Source organism: Anguilla rostrata, chromosome 13, assembly GCF_018555375.3.
Source record: "Anguilla rostrata isolate EN2019 chromosome 13, ASM1855537v3, whole genome shotgun sequence".
Taxonomy (NCBI): Eukaryota; Metazoa; Chordata; class Actinopteri; order Anguilliformes; family Anguillidae; genus Anguilla; species Anguilla rostrata.
In genome coordinates, this window is record NC_057945.1 from 22,210,632 (window position 1) to 22,232,472 (window position 21,841).

A 21,841-nucleotide genomic window follows, 5' to 3' on the forward strand; every position below is an offset into this window, starting at 1 on the left:
GAGAGAGGGAGATGAGGGGATGAGAGAGGGAGAGGAGGGAGGGAGAGAGAACAGCAGAAATTGAATGGTGGTTATATATCTCAGCGTGGCAAACAACACAAGGGACTCTAATAAAATCTGAGAGTGAGAAACAGAACACAGAACACATGCCTTGTGAAGATAGCACCGGGGGCGTATAAACAGCAGGATGTGTACTGACAGGACAGGGTGTGTGTAGACTGCGCAGGGTGTGAATGTAAACAGTGTAGGGTGTGTTCGGACAGCGCATGGTGTGTGTGTCTGTGTGTGTGTGTGTGTGTGGGTGTGTGCGTCTGCAGTCTCTGGCCTGATAAGTACACAGCTCCTCCTGGCAGCAGGTATCAGATTCGGGGTGGGGGGAGGGGTGTATCTCCCGGCTCCCTGCCCAGACACCTCAATTCATTAGCCTGCACCTCTTCAACAGACACAGCCTCTCCATCCATCCCCACTGTCTGGCACCAAAGCACCCTGTCCCCTCCCGTCCCCTCCTGTCCCCTCCTGTCCCTCTGCCCAAAGCCTCCTCTAAGAGGGGAATTCAGCCATCCCACCACACTCTCTGCACAGTTTCAACACAAACCCAAACAGTGAAGCGCCCTGCTGCCCAAACTCTACGCATCTCTGCAGTTAAAAGGTCAATGCCGCCGCCCTGGCATAACTGACTGATGGCTCCCAAAGCCAACATGTGGCAGTGTGTGGGAGGGCCCGTCAGGGAAGGACACTGACAGACCGATGGGGACAGACAGAGAGAGAGAGAGAGAGAGAGCCACCACTACAATGAGCTACACTCATAATATCCTGAACTCACCACATCCTACAGTGAGCTATCCTCAGCCCAATGAGCACATCACACACAGGGGCCAGAGAGCCTCAAACTGCACAGAATCCAAAGGGAATGAGCTGGTGAGCAGGAGTCTGTTCTGCTCCATAATCAAACCCTGCAGGGGGTCACAGGCCCTCAAACCCACAGAGCTGCAAAGACGTCTAAGCCTGTGCCCACCTACACTGAGCCCCAAAGCGCTGAAGCAACATGTAGACAGCGCCCCAAATTCCCTGAGTGAGCTCCACTGCAGGCTGACCAGGAGCAGCTCCCCCAGCACTCCACGGGGCAGGCTAATGCAAAAACAACAGAGCATCGCATCCAAGAGGCACCTCCAAAGAGCAGAGCCATCTTCTCTGCCCGGCCCTCAGCACGGTGCCCGGACAACGCTCAGGTCGTCACGGCAAGACTTTGAAAAGGATTACAAGCACAGGCAAAAAAAAACAATAATAATAATTTAGCCAAAATAAACTGCGTCCAACTGGCCGCCCACTTGCAGCTCTTACAGCACTCATACCAAAGAGGACGGGGGGCCTTTCCACAAGAGGCTCGGACGCGCACACCTGCGCGTTTAGGGTCTGCTTGATTTGGCAATTTTTTTTTTTCATGTGATTTTAAAATGGAGTGAAGTTGGCCAGATGGTCTGAAAGGCCTAAACAGTGCAGAGATAAAGATTCATCGTTCCCCTCAGGATGTGTTTTTTGTCAGCGGGCGGTAAATACTGCCGGTCACCGAGCGGGCGGAGCCCGTGTCACACAGCCACACACGGACGTGACGGCGCTGCCCCGGCCGCTCGCCAATCACACCCCGCCCTGGCTCGGCACGCAGACCGCCTCTCAGGGCCGCGGAAGACCGGACGCGGCGTGGGCGGCGTCGGTGTCAGTAGCAGCGTCGTGCAGCCGCAGCCCGGAGCGAAGGTCGTAGCGAAGGCCATAGCGACGGCCGTAGCGACGCACGGCAACGGCGACCGGCCGCACGCTCTGCTAATGAAGCCGCTCTCAAGGTCACTCCTCCCCAAACATGCACATACAGCTTACACCACACACATATGAGCATATACCATATAGCATATACCACTTACACAAAAGCATATAGACCACTTACATAAATGACATAGCTTACACCTATAACTTATAATGTAATTACATATTGAGTGTAATGCTACTCTCGCTTAGTTACATTTTTACTACTTGGCCACTTAAAAGACTTACTTATGCATTTTGCACCTTTAACTAAATCAGAGACACACACTAGCATAAAGAAACCTTGATCAAGCTGGTGTGTTTGAAGGGATACGGGACCGAGACTATAGAGTGGAACCTCACAGTTTAATCAAAATTAATCGGCTTCTTATTGAGCAGAGATATTATTAGGCTCTGGATCCAACCCACGATGTCAAAGTCACCCCTGGCTCATACGATGCCGCTTCTTACACACGCGGGACTTCCTTTCGCTCAGCCATGCAGCCCGAGCACATTTTCAGCATAACAGCCCAGAGCATCTGAACAAGCACGAGGCTTCAAACCCGCAACCCCGCTGCCCTCGCTCGGCACTCCGAGCCAGGCCCTTGCGCCATCTGCCAGCGAGTCACATGAGGAGCCGCGGCGACCACTTCCCCGCCAGCGCGTGGCGATGTCATCACAGCCCCCATTTTACCCCGCCGCCTCGCATCACCGTCAAGGCATGCGAGTCACGGCCACTGGAAAGTGACAACTTCTCCTCCGCATTAAAACGAGCATCATGCGAGGGCTCAGGATTAGCACTGGCAACACACTTTAAAAATAATAATAAAGCCAACAGACACCCGTGGCTCCTGCCTTCTGATGTATTTATACCTCAACATCTACATGAACACACAGAGGAATAACAGTGTATATAACCGCATGCTGCTGCATGCCAACCACGTCTGATAATAAGATAATAATGAGGCTGGCGGACAATGGAAACACACTGCAGATGAGCGCATGTTAGTCACTACCAGGCTTTCACCGACTGAAGCTCAGTCCACATGAGAACTGCTACCGCTAGCAGAAACTACACTGCGCGCATCAAAACTACCACTGCTAGCAAAGACTACAATGCAGATATAAAAACTGCCACTGCTAGCAAAGACTACACTGTGAACATCAAAAAGTGCTACTGCTAGCCAAAATTATGCAGCCCAAATTAAAAGGACAGACAACAAATTTAATGATTTTTATGATTGTTTCCAAAACAAGTGGCGAGTCAACAGGTTAATCCATCTCGTAACTTGTTTTGACACATTCAGTCTCGGAGACCACAGCCACTGCCAGCAGACAAGTTGATCAGTGCACACTGAACTGAACCAAACAACATCTGGAAATAATCTATAACCCTCTCAACAGCTGATAATGGTATTGATCCAAACAGGCCTCAACATGGCTTAGTTGATTTCACAGCCTGCTAGTGCTGGAGGTATCTGTGTAGGCCTAAATGCTGATGTGTTATTGTGGGTGAAAGTTCCATCTCCCTACCGTTGAAGCAAACACATTCCAGCTTGATAAATCATCTGAAAATTCATTTAGGGGCATCACCAAGGACAATGCTGCGGCAATGTGCGTTCTGCACCGGAATGAAGCCCCATAAAAATCCTATTACTGACTGGAACCTCCAGGAGCTGAGAAGCAGTGAGGACAGAAAGAACACAGGACCTGAGTCACTGGTGAGTCTATAGAATCTCGCCTATAATCAGAACTGTTTACCCACAGACAGATGGTTGTTTTGTGATGTCACAACACATTCCATTAATCTTTGCTCCATTTAGAATCCTGCATTACATCTTAAAAAGAGGCCTCCCCAGGGATACATTCAACACCAAAAACAAGTAAATTTCTTACAAAATTTTAACTAGCCATGTTAACATTCAACTAAATAGCTAGCTAACATTTAGGATCAGCCATTACATCTTCTGGTTATAAGCAAGGCTCCAGCTCACTTGCAACGGGCAAAGTTCAGAGTGCAGAAAAATAAAAATCCCACACAACAAAAAAGGCAGTGCAGTTTGTGCTTACTGAGCGCGAGAGCTCGGATTTGAGCTGCTTCAGCACTTTCCAGTCATTGGAATGAGCAGAAGTAGAAAAATGTAGCTAGATTTCAGTCACTTGGCTGCCATTAGTATTCTAATGCAGAACTTATAAATAATTTCCACTCTGCTCCATGCATCATCGCTGTCATTTCTCAGATTGCAGGTGTGCCCACAGGGTGCAATGAGACTGTTAACCTGACACTGTAGTTGCTGTATGACGCTCATGTAAACAGAGGTAAACACTTTATCCACTTCAGAGAAGTCCCTGCATTTCCACTTTCATTGCTTCTCTGTGAACTTGTGGGCCTTTAGCCTTCGGTCCGGATGGGAAACAACAGCCCACAGTGCGTCACCCTGCGAGCTAACGCGTCACAGTCCAGGATCTGAGCACTGCCCTGGGGCCCACAACCAAATCAAGCGCTTCTTCCAGGCGTGGCACCCAGAGGGCCCACGTTGTCTGCGTTTTGGCACAACAGCAGCAGGGCTGCGGGGCCAAGTCCATTTCATTTAGTTAATAGAGGAAATAAAGTGAAATTCATCAGTCACAAGCTGAATAATTCCCATAGTGTGCTAATGAGCCCCGCCCCCAGTTCAGTGATTGAGCTGAAATGGAGCCGCCCCCTGCCCTGGGCCGCAGCGTCTCCCTGCCGGAGTGCAGACAGCCGACCCCCCCAGGAGAGCGTGCAGGTGCCCGAGCGCGTTTGGAGGGGGGCGGAGAGGCACTGGGTTGACCCGAGGTGTTGAGAGAAGGGCCTAGAGGGCAGATTTGAGCGAAAGCTAATCTCCCACCCCCCGCAGCCCCGCCCCACCCCGCCGGGGCACTGCCTCTGTCCAAGCCCACGGTTTCGGTTTCTAGAAAGACGCAGCATGGCAGAGATCAGAAGGGCTGAGGGAAACGGGACACCGTCATTCCCCCCGCCCCCCCCCCGGTGACTCTCTCACACCAGCACGGACACCCGACCCCCCGGGGAGCCGGGCCAAAGTGTCCTGCAGGAGAGCGCTTTCCGAAACCCCGCGTCTCTGTGGCGCGCGTCACAGGACCTCTGTGTCTCTGTGGCCCCGCCCCACCTCGCCCCGCCCCGCCCCAGACTGGGACAGCGCTTCTCACCGTGTCACAGGTTAGAACAGGAACCAGCCTGGCCCCTGACAGCAGGCCCGAGCCGCCGGGCCCCCAGGGGCCGGCAAACGGAGGAGCCCCTGGTGAGAGGCGACAGGGCCGCATTACACACACCGGCAGCAGAGTCTTTACACCGAAGGCCCGTCTGTTAGCGTCCAGGTCAAAGGCATCCGCGCTACGCCCGGCCGTCTACGGTGCCATGCTCAGCCAGAGCCCCGACCCCAACTGCACCGGGCGCTCCATTACACAGGGCGCAGGGCGCAGAGCCCAGAGCCCAGAGCCCAGAGCCCAGAGCCCAGAGCCCAGAGCCCAGAGCCCAGAGCGCAGAGCGCAGAGCCCAGAGCCCAGAGCGCAGAGCCCAGAGCCCAGAGCCCAGAGCCCAGAGCGCAGAGCCCAGAGCCCAGAGCCCAGAGCCCAGAGCCCAGAGCCCAGAGCCCAGAGCCCAGAGCCCAGAGCCCAGAGCGCAGGGCCTGCCCTCCTTTTCTGGAGCGCATTCATTCATTCTGATTATGAGGACATGGATTCGCACAGGACAGTGCACTTTTAAAATGGGGGGAGGGGACGTGAATAAAAGCGTGATGCGAGTAGGGTGGGGGGGGGACCTTTTATGGGACCCCAGATCACCCCCCGTATCACGGATTCTATGAAACGCTCGCTTGAACATAAAAACAGAGAGACAAAGACAAACAAAAGGGGATGAATGGGAGAAAATAAACCTTTTCATTCTCTATATTTTATTTCCCAACCGTGCAGACTGTTTTTCTAATTAGTGACTAATTAAAAGACCTAATTTTCATGACAATAACCGCATGTGCATATGGGACAATGGGAGCGGAGGGGCTGAACCGTGCTGTACTGAAGGAGACCTGATCTCTCTGCCAGGCCCAATGTGCCCAGCCACATTAGCCCCACTGGCTCCCTGCCACACGCATGCACACACAAACACACACGCACACAGCCCCAACAATGAGGACAGCAATTACAGAGCTGCCCTATCACAGCCCACACACACCCATACCAACAACAAACAGGTCCTGGAATATACTAAATTTATGAATACATATTATGAATCCTATTTAGCCCATTTAAGTTCATCATCAGGGTGCATGTCTCATATCAGTCTGCTACCATAAAGCACAGGGATGAGTCAGTGTGTCATACTGCTCTACCATAGAGCACAGGGATGAGTCAGTGTGTCATACCGCTCAACCATAAAGCACAGGGATGAGTCAGTGTGTCATACTGCTCTACCATAGAGCACAGGGATGAGTCAGTGTCATACTGCTCTACCATTAAGCACAGGGATGAGTCTGTGTGTCATACTGCTCTACCATAGAGCACAGGGATGAGTCAGTGTGTCATACTGCTCTACCATAGAGCACAGGGATGAGTCAGTGTGTCATACCGCTCAACTATAAAGCACAGGGATGAGTCAGTGTGTCATACTGCTCAACCATAAAGCACAGGGATGAGTCAGTGTGTCATACTGCTCTACCATAAAGCACAGGGAAGAGAACACAACAGTGTCTGGTCATAGCTCAACCATAAGACAGGATGAGTCATGTGTCATAACTGCCAACCATAAGCACAGGGATGAGTAGTGTGTCCACTGCTCTACCATAAAGCACAGGGATGAGTCAGTGTCACACTGCTCTACCATTAAGCACAGGGATGAGTCAGAGTGTCACACTGCTCACCATAAAGCACAGGGATGAGTCAGAGTGTCACACTGCTCTACCATAAAGCACAGGGATGAGTCAGAGTGTCACACGCTCTAACCATAAAGCACAGGGATGAGTCAGAGTGTCACACTGCTCTACCATAAAGCACAGGGATGAGTCAGAGTGTCACACTGCTCTACCATAAAGCACAGGGATGAGTCAGAGTGTCACACTGCTCTACCATAAAGCACAGGGATGAGTCAGAGTGTCATACTGCTCTACCATAGAGCACAGGGATGAGTCAGTGTGTCACACTGCTCTACCATAGAGCACAGGGATGAGTCAGAGTGCCATACTGCTCTACCATAAAGCACAGGGATGAGTCAGTGTGTCATACTGCTCTACCATAGAGCACAGGGATGAGTCAGTGTGTCACACTGCTCTACCATAGAGCACAGGGATGAGTCAGAGTGCCATACTGCTCTACCATAAAGCACAGGGATGAGTCAGTGTGTCATACTGCTCTACCATAGAGCACAGGGATGAGTCAGTGTGTCATACCGCTCTACCATAGAGCACAGGGATGAGTCAGTGTGTCATACTGCTCTACCATAGAGCACAGGGATGAGTCAGTGTGTCATACCGCTCAACCATAAAGCACAGGGATGAGTCAGTGTGTCATACTGCTCAACCATAAAGCACAGGGATGAGTCAGTGTGTCACACTGCTCTACCATAAAGCACAGGGATGAGTCAGTGTCACACTGCTCTACCATTAAGCACAGGGATGAGTCAGAGTGTCACACTGCTCTCCCATAAGCAAGGATGGAGTCAGGTGTCACAGCTCTACCATAAAGCACAGGGATGAGTCAGTGTGTCACACTGCTCTACCATAAAGCACAGGGATGAGTCAGTGTCACACTGCTCTACCATAAAGCACAGGGATGAGTCAGAGTGTCACACTGCTCTACCATAAAGCACAGGGATGAGTCAGAGTGTCACACTGCTCTACCATAAAGCACAGGGATGAGTCAGAGTGTCACACTGCTCTACCATAAAGCACAGGGATGAGTCAGAGTGTCACACTGCTCTACCATTAAGCACAGGGATGAGTCAGAGTGTCACACTGCTCTACCATTAAGCACAGGGATGAGTCAGAGTGTCACACTGCTCTACCATTAAGCACAGGGATGAGTCAGAGTGTCACACTGCTCTACCATTAAGCACAGGGATGAGTCAGCATTTCCCTGGAGGATCTAAATGCGTTTAATCTGGAGGAGCCATCTTGTGAGAAATCTGCTGAGGAGTACTCTCATGTCCGACAATGATGTATGGAAGCTCTCAGCGGTCAGCCCAGCAAGTTCTGCCACACACACACACACACACACACACAGCTGGGAGAGCAGGGACCATGGTATCCCAGGAAAGAGCCTAGTCATCGCTGGGGTAAGGCATTGGGAGGGGTCCAGCTTGCCAGTGAGTACAGAGACTTCATTCTGAGAACACGGGGAGGGCGGACGGACCAGCGGCTTGCTGGGACAGGAGGGGGGTTTCAGGTGTCTCATTCTCACCCCCCGCTGATGGATTAGTGCAAGAGGAGACCCCCTCTGCCCCCGCCCTGCCCCCACCCTGCCCCTCCCTCTGCCCTACTCAGCCAGCGATGTCTTCATCGCGGCTAGCAGGGTACGGATTCCGCAGGGTCCGTCCAGGCGAGGCAGAGAGGGCACCTGACCGCTGGTACCCTCAGAGGGGCCAGGGGTTCTGCTGTGGTGAGGCGCTACGACACATTCTACCAGACCTCAGACCAGGCTCTACACATCTCCATTAGCTGGATCAGGAGTGCTAGTGCAGTGATGCGCCTGCGCAGATCCACATACACTCTGATCCTGCAGATACATAAGAGCACGGGGTGGGGGTGGGAGAAACAGGGAGAAGAGGGAAAAATCTCACAGCGCTTCCCGAGGCACTCGGGCACTGCATGAGTCATCGGCCGACGCAGACCTGCCAGGGGGAGAGGGGTAAACAAGCGCGGGGGGGGGGGCAGCGCACGGACTCCTCTGTGTTACGCAGCTCGCTGCAGTCACTCAGCCACTCCCCCCACCCCAGTGACAGGAGCAGGGCGAACACTCCGGGCTGAGCTCCGCAAGCTCATCCACACACAGGCTGCACTTCTAACACCAACGACTGCATTATGCTGTACTGTGTGCAACGCAGCATTGAGTGTGTGAGAGTGTGTGTGTGTGTCTGTGAGCATGCGTACGTGCTTGTATTGCTCTACTGGTGAGAACAACCCTGAATACTGTAACCTTTCAAGCGAGGACAATATGGGAGATAAGGACTTTTTGGCTGCTCCTCTCGCTTTTAATGGTATTTAAAGCCACACAGAGCTATATGCTGATTTTTTGAGAGGTCCTCATTTATGGTGCAAACCCCATAGAGAAGTAGAGAAGTAGGTGCGAGTTGATCTCTTTGCGCTCTGATCTCCACTGAAGCATACATGTGCACTACTGTGTGTGTGTCTGTGTGTGTATGCAAGTGTGCTTTTACATGAGTGTGCTTGTATGTGGACGAGTGTGCATGCGAGTGTGCGTGTACGTGAGAGTGTGCGAGTGTGTGAGTGTACATGTGTCAGTAAAAAGTGGGTCAAGTCTCCCTCCCATTTACTTCAGTGGGAGTTCTGATACTGTTTGCAGGCTTAGCACCTGAGGGGGCTTAGTGAGTATTTTTGTACCCATTTCTTTTTTAAAAAAGGCATTCAAGTGTTTCCACTCCCATTTCCACTGTCCTTGCCTTTCCTGTCACCATAACAACACAATCAGTGTACTTTCCCTGATTGTTTTAATTACAAAGACCGCTTCCGTTAGCGAGCCGGTCCTCCGGGTTTCCTGCACCGCGGCCAAACAGGACCGCAGGACCGCAGGGCCGCACATCCAACCCCTACGCACCCTCTCAAAGCACCATCCCCAGGGCCTGCTGTCACGCCCCTACCCGAAACCTTCACAACCGAGAGCAAGGCACGCTCCTCAGAGCCCACTGCTGCATCCACCCCCCAAATACAGAGCTCGCCCCCAACCACAGCGTTCACCCCCCCCCCACCTAAAGCATTCATGGCACACACCTTCATCTCCCAGTGCCGACAGGTTTGAAAGCTGTGGCAGACATGCTCTTTGGTACCGTTACACATGCTACACATACACGCTTTGAGCCCAGAGATCCCTGCCACCTCTCCCTCGACCTTGCGCTGCCTGGGTGCTAAGTGGATCCCGTGAGACTGGGGGCAGAAAGACGGCGAGCCCAAACGCACGCCGCGGCGCACCGGAGTCACCGATACGGCAGCCCTCCTGGTGGGAGCCCAGGCCCCGCAAACAGCACTCATTTCTGCCGGCCTTCAGATCTCCTGAGCCACTCCAACGCTGCCATGCATTCGCAAACAAGATCTGAGGAACTCTAGCACTGACATCATCAGGCAATGACATCATCTGGCTCCATGACACTAGATTGAAGTTGCAGATTAAGGGCTATTTGCAGGCTGAGAGATAAAGAGCCCTCTCAGCTCAGCTAGGCTGGGATTTCCAGGAAAAGACCTCTGTTGGGCTTCCTTACAGATGCACAAACAAGAGCACACAATGTAAACACACACACACACACACACACACACATACAAGCACCCCCCCAAAACACACTTCCAGGTAGCACACAGCAGTGGACATATGCATCTGAACACAATCTCAGAAATTCATGTTTGTGAGACACGAGAACAGTAAAAACAACTCCCTCCCCCAAGACCAGCCGCTACAGCGCAGCCTGTAAAACACGCTGCTGTGCTGTCGAAGCGCAGAGTGAATTTACAAGCGCAGGCACATTTTTAACTGTGCATCCCAGATCAGTCCATCATGGTTAATTTCATTCATTTGGAACCCTGCGTCAGGAGGCAGCGTGGCGTTCTGGAAGCTGGGCCGACCTCCGCAACAGTGAATACACAAAAAAATAAAGGAGTGACCACATCCTGCCGAGCACATCCCATTACTGCTAATGAGGGCGTAATTATGAGCGGTCTGGAAGGGCCCTGAGCACCGAGCCCCAGGGGGAGGGCTCTCCCTACCAGCCGCAGAGCGGGGCTCCGCCCCCAGCCGCTGCCCGACGCAGCTGAAGCATCCGCTAGCGCGTTAGACCTGTAACACACGGACAGGTCACAGAATCACACCTGGTCCACATTAACTGTACCAGCCCGACTCCTGGAGAGGTGACACCGCCACACCATCCAGACAAGGACTTGCTCGCAGTACTGATATTAAACGATGGTGAGTGTAAAACAGCGCACGCATGGGTGACTGGACCAATTCGGAGATTCTTTCCGCCAATCACAAGCTGAATGTGTGCTGATGTTCACTTTCCCTTTCAAAATGAAGGCAAGAAGCATGGTGCATGCATTTAAAATAAAGCAACATGGCTTCACCAGCCAAAGAAACAAAGTAAAATTAAATTCAAGGCTCTTGCTTGAAAACCCAAGAGAATAACAGGTTCTGTGAGGGAAAGCAAGAGGGTGCCGACTCGGTCTCCTAATGAAAACGAGAGCCAATTAAGTTGAGAGCGAAGCTGCAAAGGGGTTCTCCAGCACGGCACTCCCTGGCCCATCCGGAAGTTAGGACGTGCGATAGGCTCGTACGAGAATGCGGCGGTGATGCAACATGCCGCGAAAACAATAGCCAGGGTGTGAGGCGCAGCTGCTGATCCCCCGCGCCCTTTACCGTGAACCGCGTCAGAGACACTGTCCTTCAGCAGGCTCGCTCGCCCAACAGCCAATCAGAGAGCCCGCTGTGCCCTGACCCCACCCACCGCCCCGCCTCAACAGCCAGCCAGAGAGCCCGCTGTGCCCTGACCCCACCCACCGCCCCGCCTCAACAGCCAGCCAGAGAGCCCGCTGTGCCCTGACCCCACCACCCACGCCACCCCTACAGCCAATCAGAGAGCTTGCTGCGCCCTGACCCCAACTCCCGCTAGCCTCTTTTTTCCCACAGAACCCCGGCTAAAAACAATAGGTCACTGAGGTAACAAACCCAGATGCTCTCTGGGACGTACAGCTGCTGTACGCAAGAGGGAAGAACAGATGAAGAGAGAACAGTGTCCTGCTGCTCAACAGTGCAATGAAGGCCCATCTGGACCAGAGAGAGAACAGAGACGGGGGAAAACGTGTGAAACAGAGAAGACAGAATAAAAGCCAGGATGCAGCCCCCCGCGCTCCTCGGGGCCTGCGGCCGGGTTCCCGGGCACTTACTGTGAAGGCAGGGTCCCGCGGGCAACCTTCCACCTCCGGCCTCTCCATCGGGAAATGGCCGCCGCGCGGGCACACTCGGGCATAGTCCCACGTGCCCCCCTAGCCCCCGATCGGGACGGTCCTCCTCGGATACCGGGGGAGGGAGCAGATCAAAGCCAGCTCCAGGCCCCCGCGGAAGCGACTCTCAGAGAGAGGGCAGTTTAAGGGCCCTGGGCTGGCGCGAGGGGCGGGGGGGCGGGGACACGCTGGAGCTCTCGGAGGGAGAGAGACAGCTGAGAGCAGGAGAAAAACAAGCCCGGCTGTCGGGCGGACCTTTGTTTTGACAAAATATGCGAGAGGGAGTGGAGAGAGGGAGAGCGAGAAAGGGAGGGAGAGAGAGGGAGGAGAGACAGGGGCAAGGAGAGAGAGAGGTGACCCCTCTAAGCCTCTTTTCTGCTGTCACAGGCCTGTTAGTAAGCAGGGCCGGGTAGATTAGGACTCCACGTCTATTCCAGACCTATTCTCTGACTGCCGGCCCTGGGGCATTAATGGGCTAATTTTAGCTGGTGTCCACCTTGGATTTAGGGGGACGCTGTGTGTGTGTGTGCAAATCAAGGGCAAAAAAGTGAGCGGGGAAGATCTGCCCAGACCTCATCCGTCTGCACCTGCTCCATTACTCAGAGTCACTCCAATCCTACATCTTTCCACCACAACGACAACGACAAACCGAACAAACTGCCATTTAACAGCCAGTCACGCGCCCAGGGTACACTCCAACGCCTTTCCCCCAAAACACCACGGAAACCCAGCAGCGATCGATTTGCCGGACGTAAGTGAAATAGAGAATGTAAAGGGTGGAAATTAAGGATGTGTTCATCAAGATGTTCCACTTGAAATTTGTTGCCACTTGGCCTCGTCCCATTGGACGTTAAACCATCCCAAATGACTATCTGTGGTAGGTGTGACTGAAACTGAGCTTGTGAGGTCCTCCGCGCAGGTCCGGCCTTATCCAGATTCTGCCCTGGCCCTCAATAGGGACAGAATGGTCTGTGACTGAAGAATATTTCTGCACAGAGTCTGCAATCAGTTGAGGTACAGTACAGGACTTGAGGTGGAGCATCATGGGAACACTGAACATGAGGAAAGTCTACATTCTGTTCCGGCGGAGTACAGATAGAAACCCGCACTTGTTATGCAAGCAGCTCTTCAAACCATAAACCCTTTAAATAATGCAGGCAATACAAGTACATTGAGCAACACGTTCCTCGTGGGGGGGGCGGGGGGAGTGGGAGTGGGTGGTCGTTCTTGTCATTATGGAGATGTCCAGGTGTTTTTTTTCTGTCACATTCAGAAATTCGCAGCACAGTGGTGCCACAGTGACAGCTCCACTGAGCTAGTCAAGGAATGTAACGTATGTACTTGGCCTTTTTTTGGTGATACCTGCTCTTGGTTTTGATGTTTAAATTTAGCTTGCTTTGTGTCTGCCAATCTTAGTTTGTTTGTGGCAGGGACATGTTCATGCAAATTCATGTCCATTTTCACTTCTTTTAATTAGAAGTTTTCTTCCCACTGCATGGACGATGGTGAAGGTAATGCAGTAATTGGCATGACCACAGTATAATTGTAGCTGGAGGTGCAGGCGTGTTGGGTTTAGGGAAAAAAAGGCAAAACCACGAGATTGCTTTCTGCTACTTTTCAATCCTAGCAGCGAAAATTGTGCCTGCGCTCAACAATAAAATAACGCTTGCATTTACAGTAGCACACCGCTCAGCATTTTCAACCTCAAAACAGATGCTAGAAACAAATCAACAGCTATAACTGTATATTGCACCTGGAACCACAAAGTGAACTGTCAACTTATCAGGCTATAATGGGGCACTTAAAATCTCAAGTTGAAAAGCACAGAATTATACTTTTATTGTTCAACATTCTTCATTACGCAAAGCAGGCACTCTATCACCACTTAGGACTTGACCAAGGTCCTTGCAACACTAAAAGGACTTTGCTGTTGCGCTAATGTAAATCATTTGAAGAATACTGGCTGTGTGGAATATAGATAGCGTGAGTATGGTCTTTACACCCTGATGCTGCTGTATTCACTTTGCCTCATTGGCAGACTCCACCTCCTCCTTGAGGTTAAAGCAATGTGGTGACACAACCAACTGCAGGCAAAGAAAGAAATTAACAACAGAAATATACAAGACTGAGCTACAGCATAAACGACAATGGAAACGACAAGATGGCGGCGTTGACACTAAATCCAGTGATAAATGACATCATTTTATTCAACCATTTTCCATTTCCAGTGACATTTTTGGAATGATTGACAGCTCTTTGCTAGCTTTTAGGAAAGCTATGAGTGAAACCTCAGAAACTCCTTTAAATTCCAAACTGAAGTAAAGACAAGAGTCCTGAAAGGGAAGCTAGACAGGTCTATTTTAAGGCCAAGTCTTTTTTCTTTTTCATTATTTCATGCATTCATGACTGACTTGTCTATCCCGGAATAGGCTATTCCCACTTTCTATTTGGCTTTTAATAAATCCTCAAAGTGTGGGAAATCTTAAACAGCAAAAGTGCCATCTTTACAGCACCACAGAAAAAATGTATGATTGGGAAACAAAATTGAACTTGAAAAATTGTGCACTTTATCAAAAGACTGCTCTTCAGTCCTGAGTTCTTCAGTTACTTCAACTACTTCTTCAGGGGCAGCAGATCACTTTAAAAATCATGCAAAGAGGCCAAACATTTTTCAAAATCGCATTGTTACAAAGTAACAATGCGATTTCAGCCCACGCCATCAATGTGATTACACATCTTGGTAGAAATTCATTTCAGAAAAAACATTTTATTAACCATTCCCAGAATGTGACAAATGTTTAAAATAGCCGTTTTCCTCCACACAACACACAGGATGACTTAGAGCAGCTCACTGGGACACAGGCTAATCCCTTAGCACAGCAAACAGCACTTCCTTGATGAATGCCTCATCCACAGTGCAGAAAAAGCCTGCTCATCTAGCTCACTCTGCTGCTCTGAGCTTTCCCGTGACATGTGCATCGTAAAACAGCATCGCAAACACCCATCAATCACAGAGCCAAAAGATGTTCTCCACAGACAGTGTGTTCCACGTGCCAGTATTTCCAACTAGTTCAGTTAAAATGTGCTTAGAAGCTGCATATTTACGCAGCTCCTCAGCGGCAGTACGGTGGATCTCTGTATCAGCTGTATCAGCTACTGTAGCTTCCATAGGCATTGAGTTTTACACTGCCGGCAAAATGTCTTTGACACACACACACACACACTCACACTCACTTGCACCCGCACACACACACACACACGAGCACGTACCCTTCATAAATATCAACCTCTGGTATTTGACCCCTTATTCTGTCAAAACAATGTCCCAAAGTCAGAGCAGAGATCACATGAGTTTCATGTCTAAAGTACCTTTTTTTATGGTGTTCTAAAACTGTACAATGAAATAAATGTTTTATAATAAGCACCCTGTCAAGGAGCCAACTGGGCATGCCACACTAAGGACAGCACTGGGGCAGCCCAGAAAGCCTTTTTCAGGGTTTAGTGCGACCTTTGCAGCTCAGACCTGCTCACAGTTCAAGTTGCTAAATAGGCCTTCTCGTCTGACCTGCATGTTAGACCTACTGTGCATATAATCAGCATCAGCTGGCACCATTATTAGAATGTTCTCTCCAAATAAAGAATTACCATGCACAATTATCAGAATTCATCTCTCGCTCTTATAAGTTAGCAATCAACCCTAAAGATGTTCCAAAATGGGCAGCCGGTTTGGGGGATTTACACTCATCTGATTGTATGTAAGGATGTGAATGATATGAATTTATAGTAACTATGCAGATCAAAAAGAACACAAAATTTGTACGCTGTCCCGAATATAAATGCATAAAAATTTGATCAACACAAATTTTTAAGAATGAAAAGTCATATGTGGCCATAATCATATATGCATGACACATACATAAATAAAGCAGTGATATAATAGTCATATATGCACCAGATCATCAGGAATTCCTTCATGGTTAAAACCAACTTATTCTTAATCCTGATTATGGGCTGTATCTTGATGCAATACATTCCTTGGACACAGGCAAGGGGGGCTAAATTTCACAACTACAAGCCATAGGAAATACAATCTAGCAAAACAATTATATCCTCAAAACAATTATATGTTAAAAAACATTTTTTTAAAACATCTATTTCTATCAATATCTTGAACGAACTTCTGGGTCATTGGTAAAATTTCTTTCTGCAATTTAGGTCAGTAACCGTTCTCAGGAATCTGGAGGAGTGTTCTCATTTGACCAGGGTCAAAGGAGTTAAACAGCTTCAGATAGGGATCTGACGCGGGCCTGAATAAAAACAGAAGAGACGAGCCTGCAGTCCAGCCTGGGGAGAACGCCAGCCTTATCTTGCTCTGGCGAGACGTCCTGCAGGAAGAGATAGCCAAACAGAGCGCTAATGATGGACGTTCGTGTCTGAAGGAGCTCCACGCTGCTACGGCTCTGAGCCGCGTGTGTCTGCAGGGCTGAGCTCTGAGCCGTGTGTGTGTCTGCAGGGCAGAGCTCTGAGCCGTGTGTGTGTCTGCAGGGCAGAGCTCTGAGCCGTGTGCGTGTCTGCAGGGCAGAGCTCTGAGCCGTGTGTGTCTGCAGGGCAGAGCTCTGAGCCGCGTGTGTCTGCAGGGCAGAGCTCTGAGCCGTGTGTGTGTCTGCAGGGCAGAGCTCTGAGCCGCGTGTGTCTGCAGGGCAGAGCACTGAGCCGTGTGTGTCTGCAGGGCAGAGCTCTGAGCCGTGTGTGTCTGCAGGGCAGAGCTCTGAGCCGTGTGTGTGTCTGCAGGGCAGAGCTCTGAGCCGTGTGTGTCTGCAGGGCAGAGCTCTGAGCCGTGTGTGTGTCTGCAGGGCAGAGCTCTGAGCCGTGTGTGTCTGCAGGGCAGAGCTCTGAGCCGTGTGTGTCTGCAGGGCAGAGCTCTGAGCCGTGTGTGTCTGCAGGGCAGAGCTCTGAGCCGTGTGTGTGTCTGCAGGGCAGAGCTCTGAGCCGTGTAGTGTCGCAGGGCAGAGCTCTGAGCCGCGTGTGTCTGCAGGGCAGAGCTCTGAGCCGCGTGTGTGTCTGCAGGGCAGAGCTCTGAGCCGTGTGTGTCTGCAGGGCAGAGCTCTGAGCCGTGTGTGTGTCGCAGGGCAGAGCTCTGAGCCGTGTGTGTGTCTGCAGGGCAGAGCTCTGAGCCGCGTGTGTCTGCAGGGCAGAGCTCTGAGCCGCGTGTGTCTGCAGGGCACGGCGTGTTTCGCAGCACGTCACAGTCTGTGCTGAAGGACTGCGGTGACCTTGAGGAAACCAAACTGCAGCGGCCCCTCAGGGCTGTGCTGCTCAGTCCCCCTCCACAGCATCACAGGAAGAGTCAGCACAGCCCACACCGTTCCTGCAGCCACCAGCGCGCTACGAAAGCTACGGCTCGCAGGAAGCAGCCTAACTGATCGAGTTCACAGATAACAAAATAATAATATTCGCCATAACTTTGACTGGCCATGAAGCCATTTAAAATCCTTATCATTTCCCCAAAGTGTCGTCAATAAAACAGATTATCCATTAAAAAATTCACTAGAATTCTGACACGGCGATGAAAGGCGTTTAAGATCCGAATCGCTTCCCCAAAGTGTCCGTCGATAAAGAAGCGCAGCTGAATACTTGAGGGGAAAAGGCTGGAACAGCACAGCTGCAGCAAACGGGTTCCCTCATATGAACATAATTACCTGTGTGAATGTTTCGGGCAGGGAGGGCATCTAATAGAATCTGCATCATGATGAAAGCCAGTGTAAAATATTCTGCATGAGACTGGCACAGTTTCCAGAGCATTGTCCAGATCCTTCATTCTGTCTATAAACTGTTCAGAAAGACTCAGTGTTATTATGGGGTATTTCATTGTTCAGAAATGAAATAATTGATAGAGTAATCAATAAAATAATCGAAAACTGCAGCCTTACGGGAAACGATCGAAACGACAAGGAAAAAAATGGATCAATCGTCAGGAAAAATGGTTCACATTAAGAAAAAGAGTCAAAGCGCCACAGCTGAGACTCGAGCTCAGAGCCCCGGAGTGAGGCTCACGCTCTGCTCTGAGGGATTCCAATCAAAGGTGTGTCCCAAAAAGCCTGAGCGCTCCTGTGACCCCCTTTCCCATGAATCACCCAGTCTGTGACCCCTGGGACAGGCAGACAGGCCGGATGCAGGTAACCCAACAGCAGGGCCGGGGCTCACCCTGCACACCGACACGCGGCAGCTCCGCTCACGCCGTCCCTGCGGCCTCCTGCACGTCCCGCCCGCCCTCCGCCCGCTTCGCCGAACGCCGGCGCTCCCCGCCACCGCGAATGCCAAAGCCCGCCAGGCACTGCTGGCAGCGGACGCCGGCCCAGGGGCGGCCGCCGCCCGCTCCAGAACACAGCCGCCGCGGAGGAGCTCGCGGTCCCGCGGGGAGAGATTGAGGACAATTACTTTAACCGGCTAACCGCTGCCCTGCAGCCGGGAACCAGGAGAATGATGTCAGATTTAATTTGGCCTTTCTCTAAACACACCTTTCCTTAACAGGCTCAACACAAAGAGCTCTTCAGAATAACTTCACCAAACACCACTTGGAATAACACGCTGGGCAGAGACAGAAAAGGCAGATTAGAGCTGGTGGCTTTGGGTGAGCTGGACGGGGTTCGAATGCTTAGACAGTAACGTAATAAAGTACACGCTGCCACTGCTCCTGGCCTTGTTCCTGACACAGGAAGGAAGGAGGAGGATTAGGAAGGTATTCAAACAACAGAGAAAAACCTTCCCTGTCCAAGGTCTTATTCTGGCTTAAGGCAGAGTGTCCTGCACAGAACAGACTGATACTTAGACTCGAGGAAGAGCCACTGGCCGTACAGGTGTACGAGCATGTGTGTGAGTGAGTGTGTGTGTGCGAGCGTGTGTGAGCGTGTGTGCTCATGTGTTTGAATGTGCAAGCATGTGAGAGCAAACTTGTGTGTGTGTGCTCGTGTGTGTGTCAGCCTGGGAGGGGTACAAAACAAAGTTCAAGCATTGGTCAACACATTAAAACTGCCAGAACAGCAGCATGGGTGCACACATTCCCACAAATACAAGCTTTGCAGCTGCAATTTCTCCACCGTTGCTGAGCTCGTAGTTTTATTCTTTGTTTATGCTTTCCATTTCAGCCCTTTCCTAAGACAAAAAATGGGGGGTGAGGCTTTGAGGGGAAAATACTGTAAAAAAACATGGAAAAACAGGTAGCTTTGCGCTAAATCTTAACCGAGAACCCAAAAACAACATCATAAAAACCACTGAGGCTTTTCAGGACACTGAACCACACGTGGATATAGAGGGCTTTAGGGAGGCACTGCCTTCTCTATTTGACCTGGACTCTGTTCTGCAGTCACTGGGCCGGTCACCCACGAGGGAGGTAGGGTGAGGGTGGGGGGGCAGAGGAAGGGGATCCATCCTGGGGCAGGGCCACATCCAACAGGTGACCTGAGGGGAATCGACACACTGTCTACCTATGAGGAGGGGGTGATGGGAAACGGGTTTAACGATCCTAATAAGAGTGAGGGGACGGGAATGCTGTGGGTATTAGTCAGCCTGCTGGGGCACGTGAGTGTGGGGCGACGGGCAGCCAGCTCTCTGGACATAATACAACACCGAATTATTGCTTATAAAAGGACTAGCATTCGATGCTAAAGGTGCTCAGAATAACACACTTTGAAGAAACTATGTCTAAATATTTCATAGATATTTTAGGTTGACACATGGGATTAAGGGGTTTTTTTGCAACTGTTTATCAGATCACTTTTTTATACTTTCAAAGTAATGTCAAAAAAACACAAGCATGCTGTCCTCTTAGGTCTCCTGCCTCCTATCTTACCGTGTGCATGCGTGCATGTGTGTGCGTGTGCACAAGTGCGTGCGTGTATGTGTATGTGTGCGCGCACGTCACTCCGCACAGCACACGAGAACATGCACAGGAGATGAGCACACAGCAGCCCAACATGTGCACTGCCACACATTACCTTTAAAGGACATGCAGCTGACCCAATCATCCCACGTCTGCCTCAACTCAGCGCGTGTCACACGGAATTCCACACACGGAACGGCTCAAAAAGACCATCATACGCACAGACAGGACCAGTGTGTGCGTGTGTGTGCGTGCGTGCGTGCGTGTGTGCGTGTGGGTGAAGCCCTTCCTCTCCAAGGTTTAAATAGCGCCCTTTCATTTCGGCAGGCTCGATTTGACTGCATTCAGCGTTACAGTTCACACCACTCGCATTCTAGGCACTAAATCAAAATCTAATGTTAGAAAACACTGGCTGCTACTATAGTAAACCACCACACTAACCATTACCATTCAGTGGGCTGGGGGAAAATAAACATATAAAGTAGCTAATCTTTAAAAGCGGACTTAGTCTACAGTGCACGGTTTCGAGTGCTGGAAGACGAACCACAATCCAAGTCATTATGGCACAAATTGCTTTGTTGACACACAATTTTAAAAATGCAGAGCCTGAGGAGCCAGCTTTATTGTTTGCGTCTATTAAAGAAACAAAATAACTCTGCATATTTGATCAACAGCCTGAGCGCACTTTTGATGAAAACAGCATGATGCACATTGGGCAGGATTTGGAAGATTATTCTGATGCCACCAGCCTATGTGCCCTGTGTGCAATACATGGTATCAATGGGTGACCTGATCACAGACAACAAGCAACCACTGACTGCCCCGCCACACTGAAACTCCCAAAGACTGAGTAGGAAACTGAAGAGCCACCTTACAGGCCAAAAACATACATTTCTGAGCACACTGCTATTTCACAGACCAAACAAAGGTAAGATTAGAAACTGTGTGTGGGGAGCAGAGATGCAATGCTCACAGTTAAAATCTTAGGTCTAGGATCTTGGGTTTAGGGCTACACAAGTCCTGTACCCAAATTAAAGGCCAGGCTGCAAAAATATTGGCAAAGTCAGTTTCTTAGTCTGCGTCGATTCCAAATGAGGCAGATCCAAGAAAAGCTTTGGTCAATAACATAAAGGTGTAAGGGGAGACCAAAGGCCTCCAAGTCAGTGCTTCTAGTGTCTCACTCTGTGATAGCAGTGAAGCGCACAAGCTGGGACTGTAGAGCCAACTGCCCTTCTTACCCACCTCCAGACCACCACCCATACAGGTTAGGAAAATCCTGAAACTTGACCCAGTAAGAAACAGACAGTCGCTCTGCTAAACTCTAAAACATAATGTAAACGTACAACTAACTGGAGCGGATTTTTAAATATGAAATTTTCTATTTAATTCCCTTCCTTTTTAATGGACACAATTAAAAATGTTCATGCCTATATAGCCATGTGAATGCTTTATACTAAATTTACGCTACGATGTAAATTGCTGTGTTCACCTATAACTCAAAATTAAGCACCAGCTGTAACAGCCCACTTCTTATTTGCTTTATGAACTGGAATGCCTGGTCTTCTTCAACATTATGGCTGCTTTTCACATTAGTAGCAATAACATGTGCAATTGCATGTGCCATGTGTTGCCAGGTAACATACTGGAAACCAGAAAGAACACTGCGTGATTACAAAGATGGTAGTTTTCTCATTTAAAAAAAGCTGTTTCCTGAAGAACCGTAGAACAAAAAAAGACCAAGATTGGATTCCCTTTTTTTGTGTTTTTTTCCCCCTTGAGCAACCTTTACAAAAATCCCCAGCACTCACACAATTCCATTAGGATGGGTTATGTTTGTGCTGAAAAAACAAGCAAAACTTTTTCCGCAGAACCACTAATCTCCTTTAGTTCAACAGGACCAGATAACCTATGCCTGAGAATAGACACACAAACAAACAAATCCACTACAACTCTTGATAATAAAGCAGTCTTC

General features: G+C 50.3%; 1 protein-coding gene across 3 annotated transcripts in view; it reads right to left on the reverse strand.

Annotated features, from left to right (window-relative positions):
• The window catches only part of ip6k1 (inositol hexakisphosphate kinase 1), a 39,960-nt gene that overhangs the window by 15,499 nt on the left and 2,620 nt on the right, over positions 1-21,841 (reverse strand). Inside the window, exon 1 of one of the 3 annotated variants that reach the window (XM_064304219.1) lies at positions 11,934-12,598. The exons of the other annotated variants lie outside the window; for them this stretch is intronic. Within the exon in view, the coding sequence (XP_064160289.1) occupies positions 11,934-11,981 (48 nt within the window). The 5' untranslated portion in view covers positions 11,982-12,598. Of the gene's footprint in view, positions 1-11,933; positions 12,599-21,841 lie in introns of those variants that run through there. 3 annotated transcript variants of the gene reach the window in all.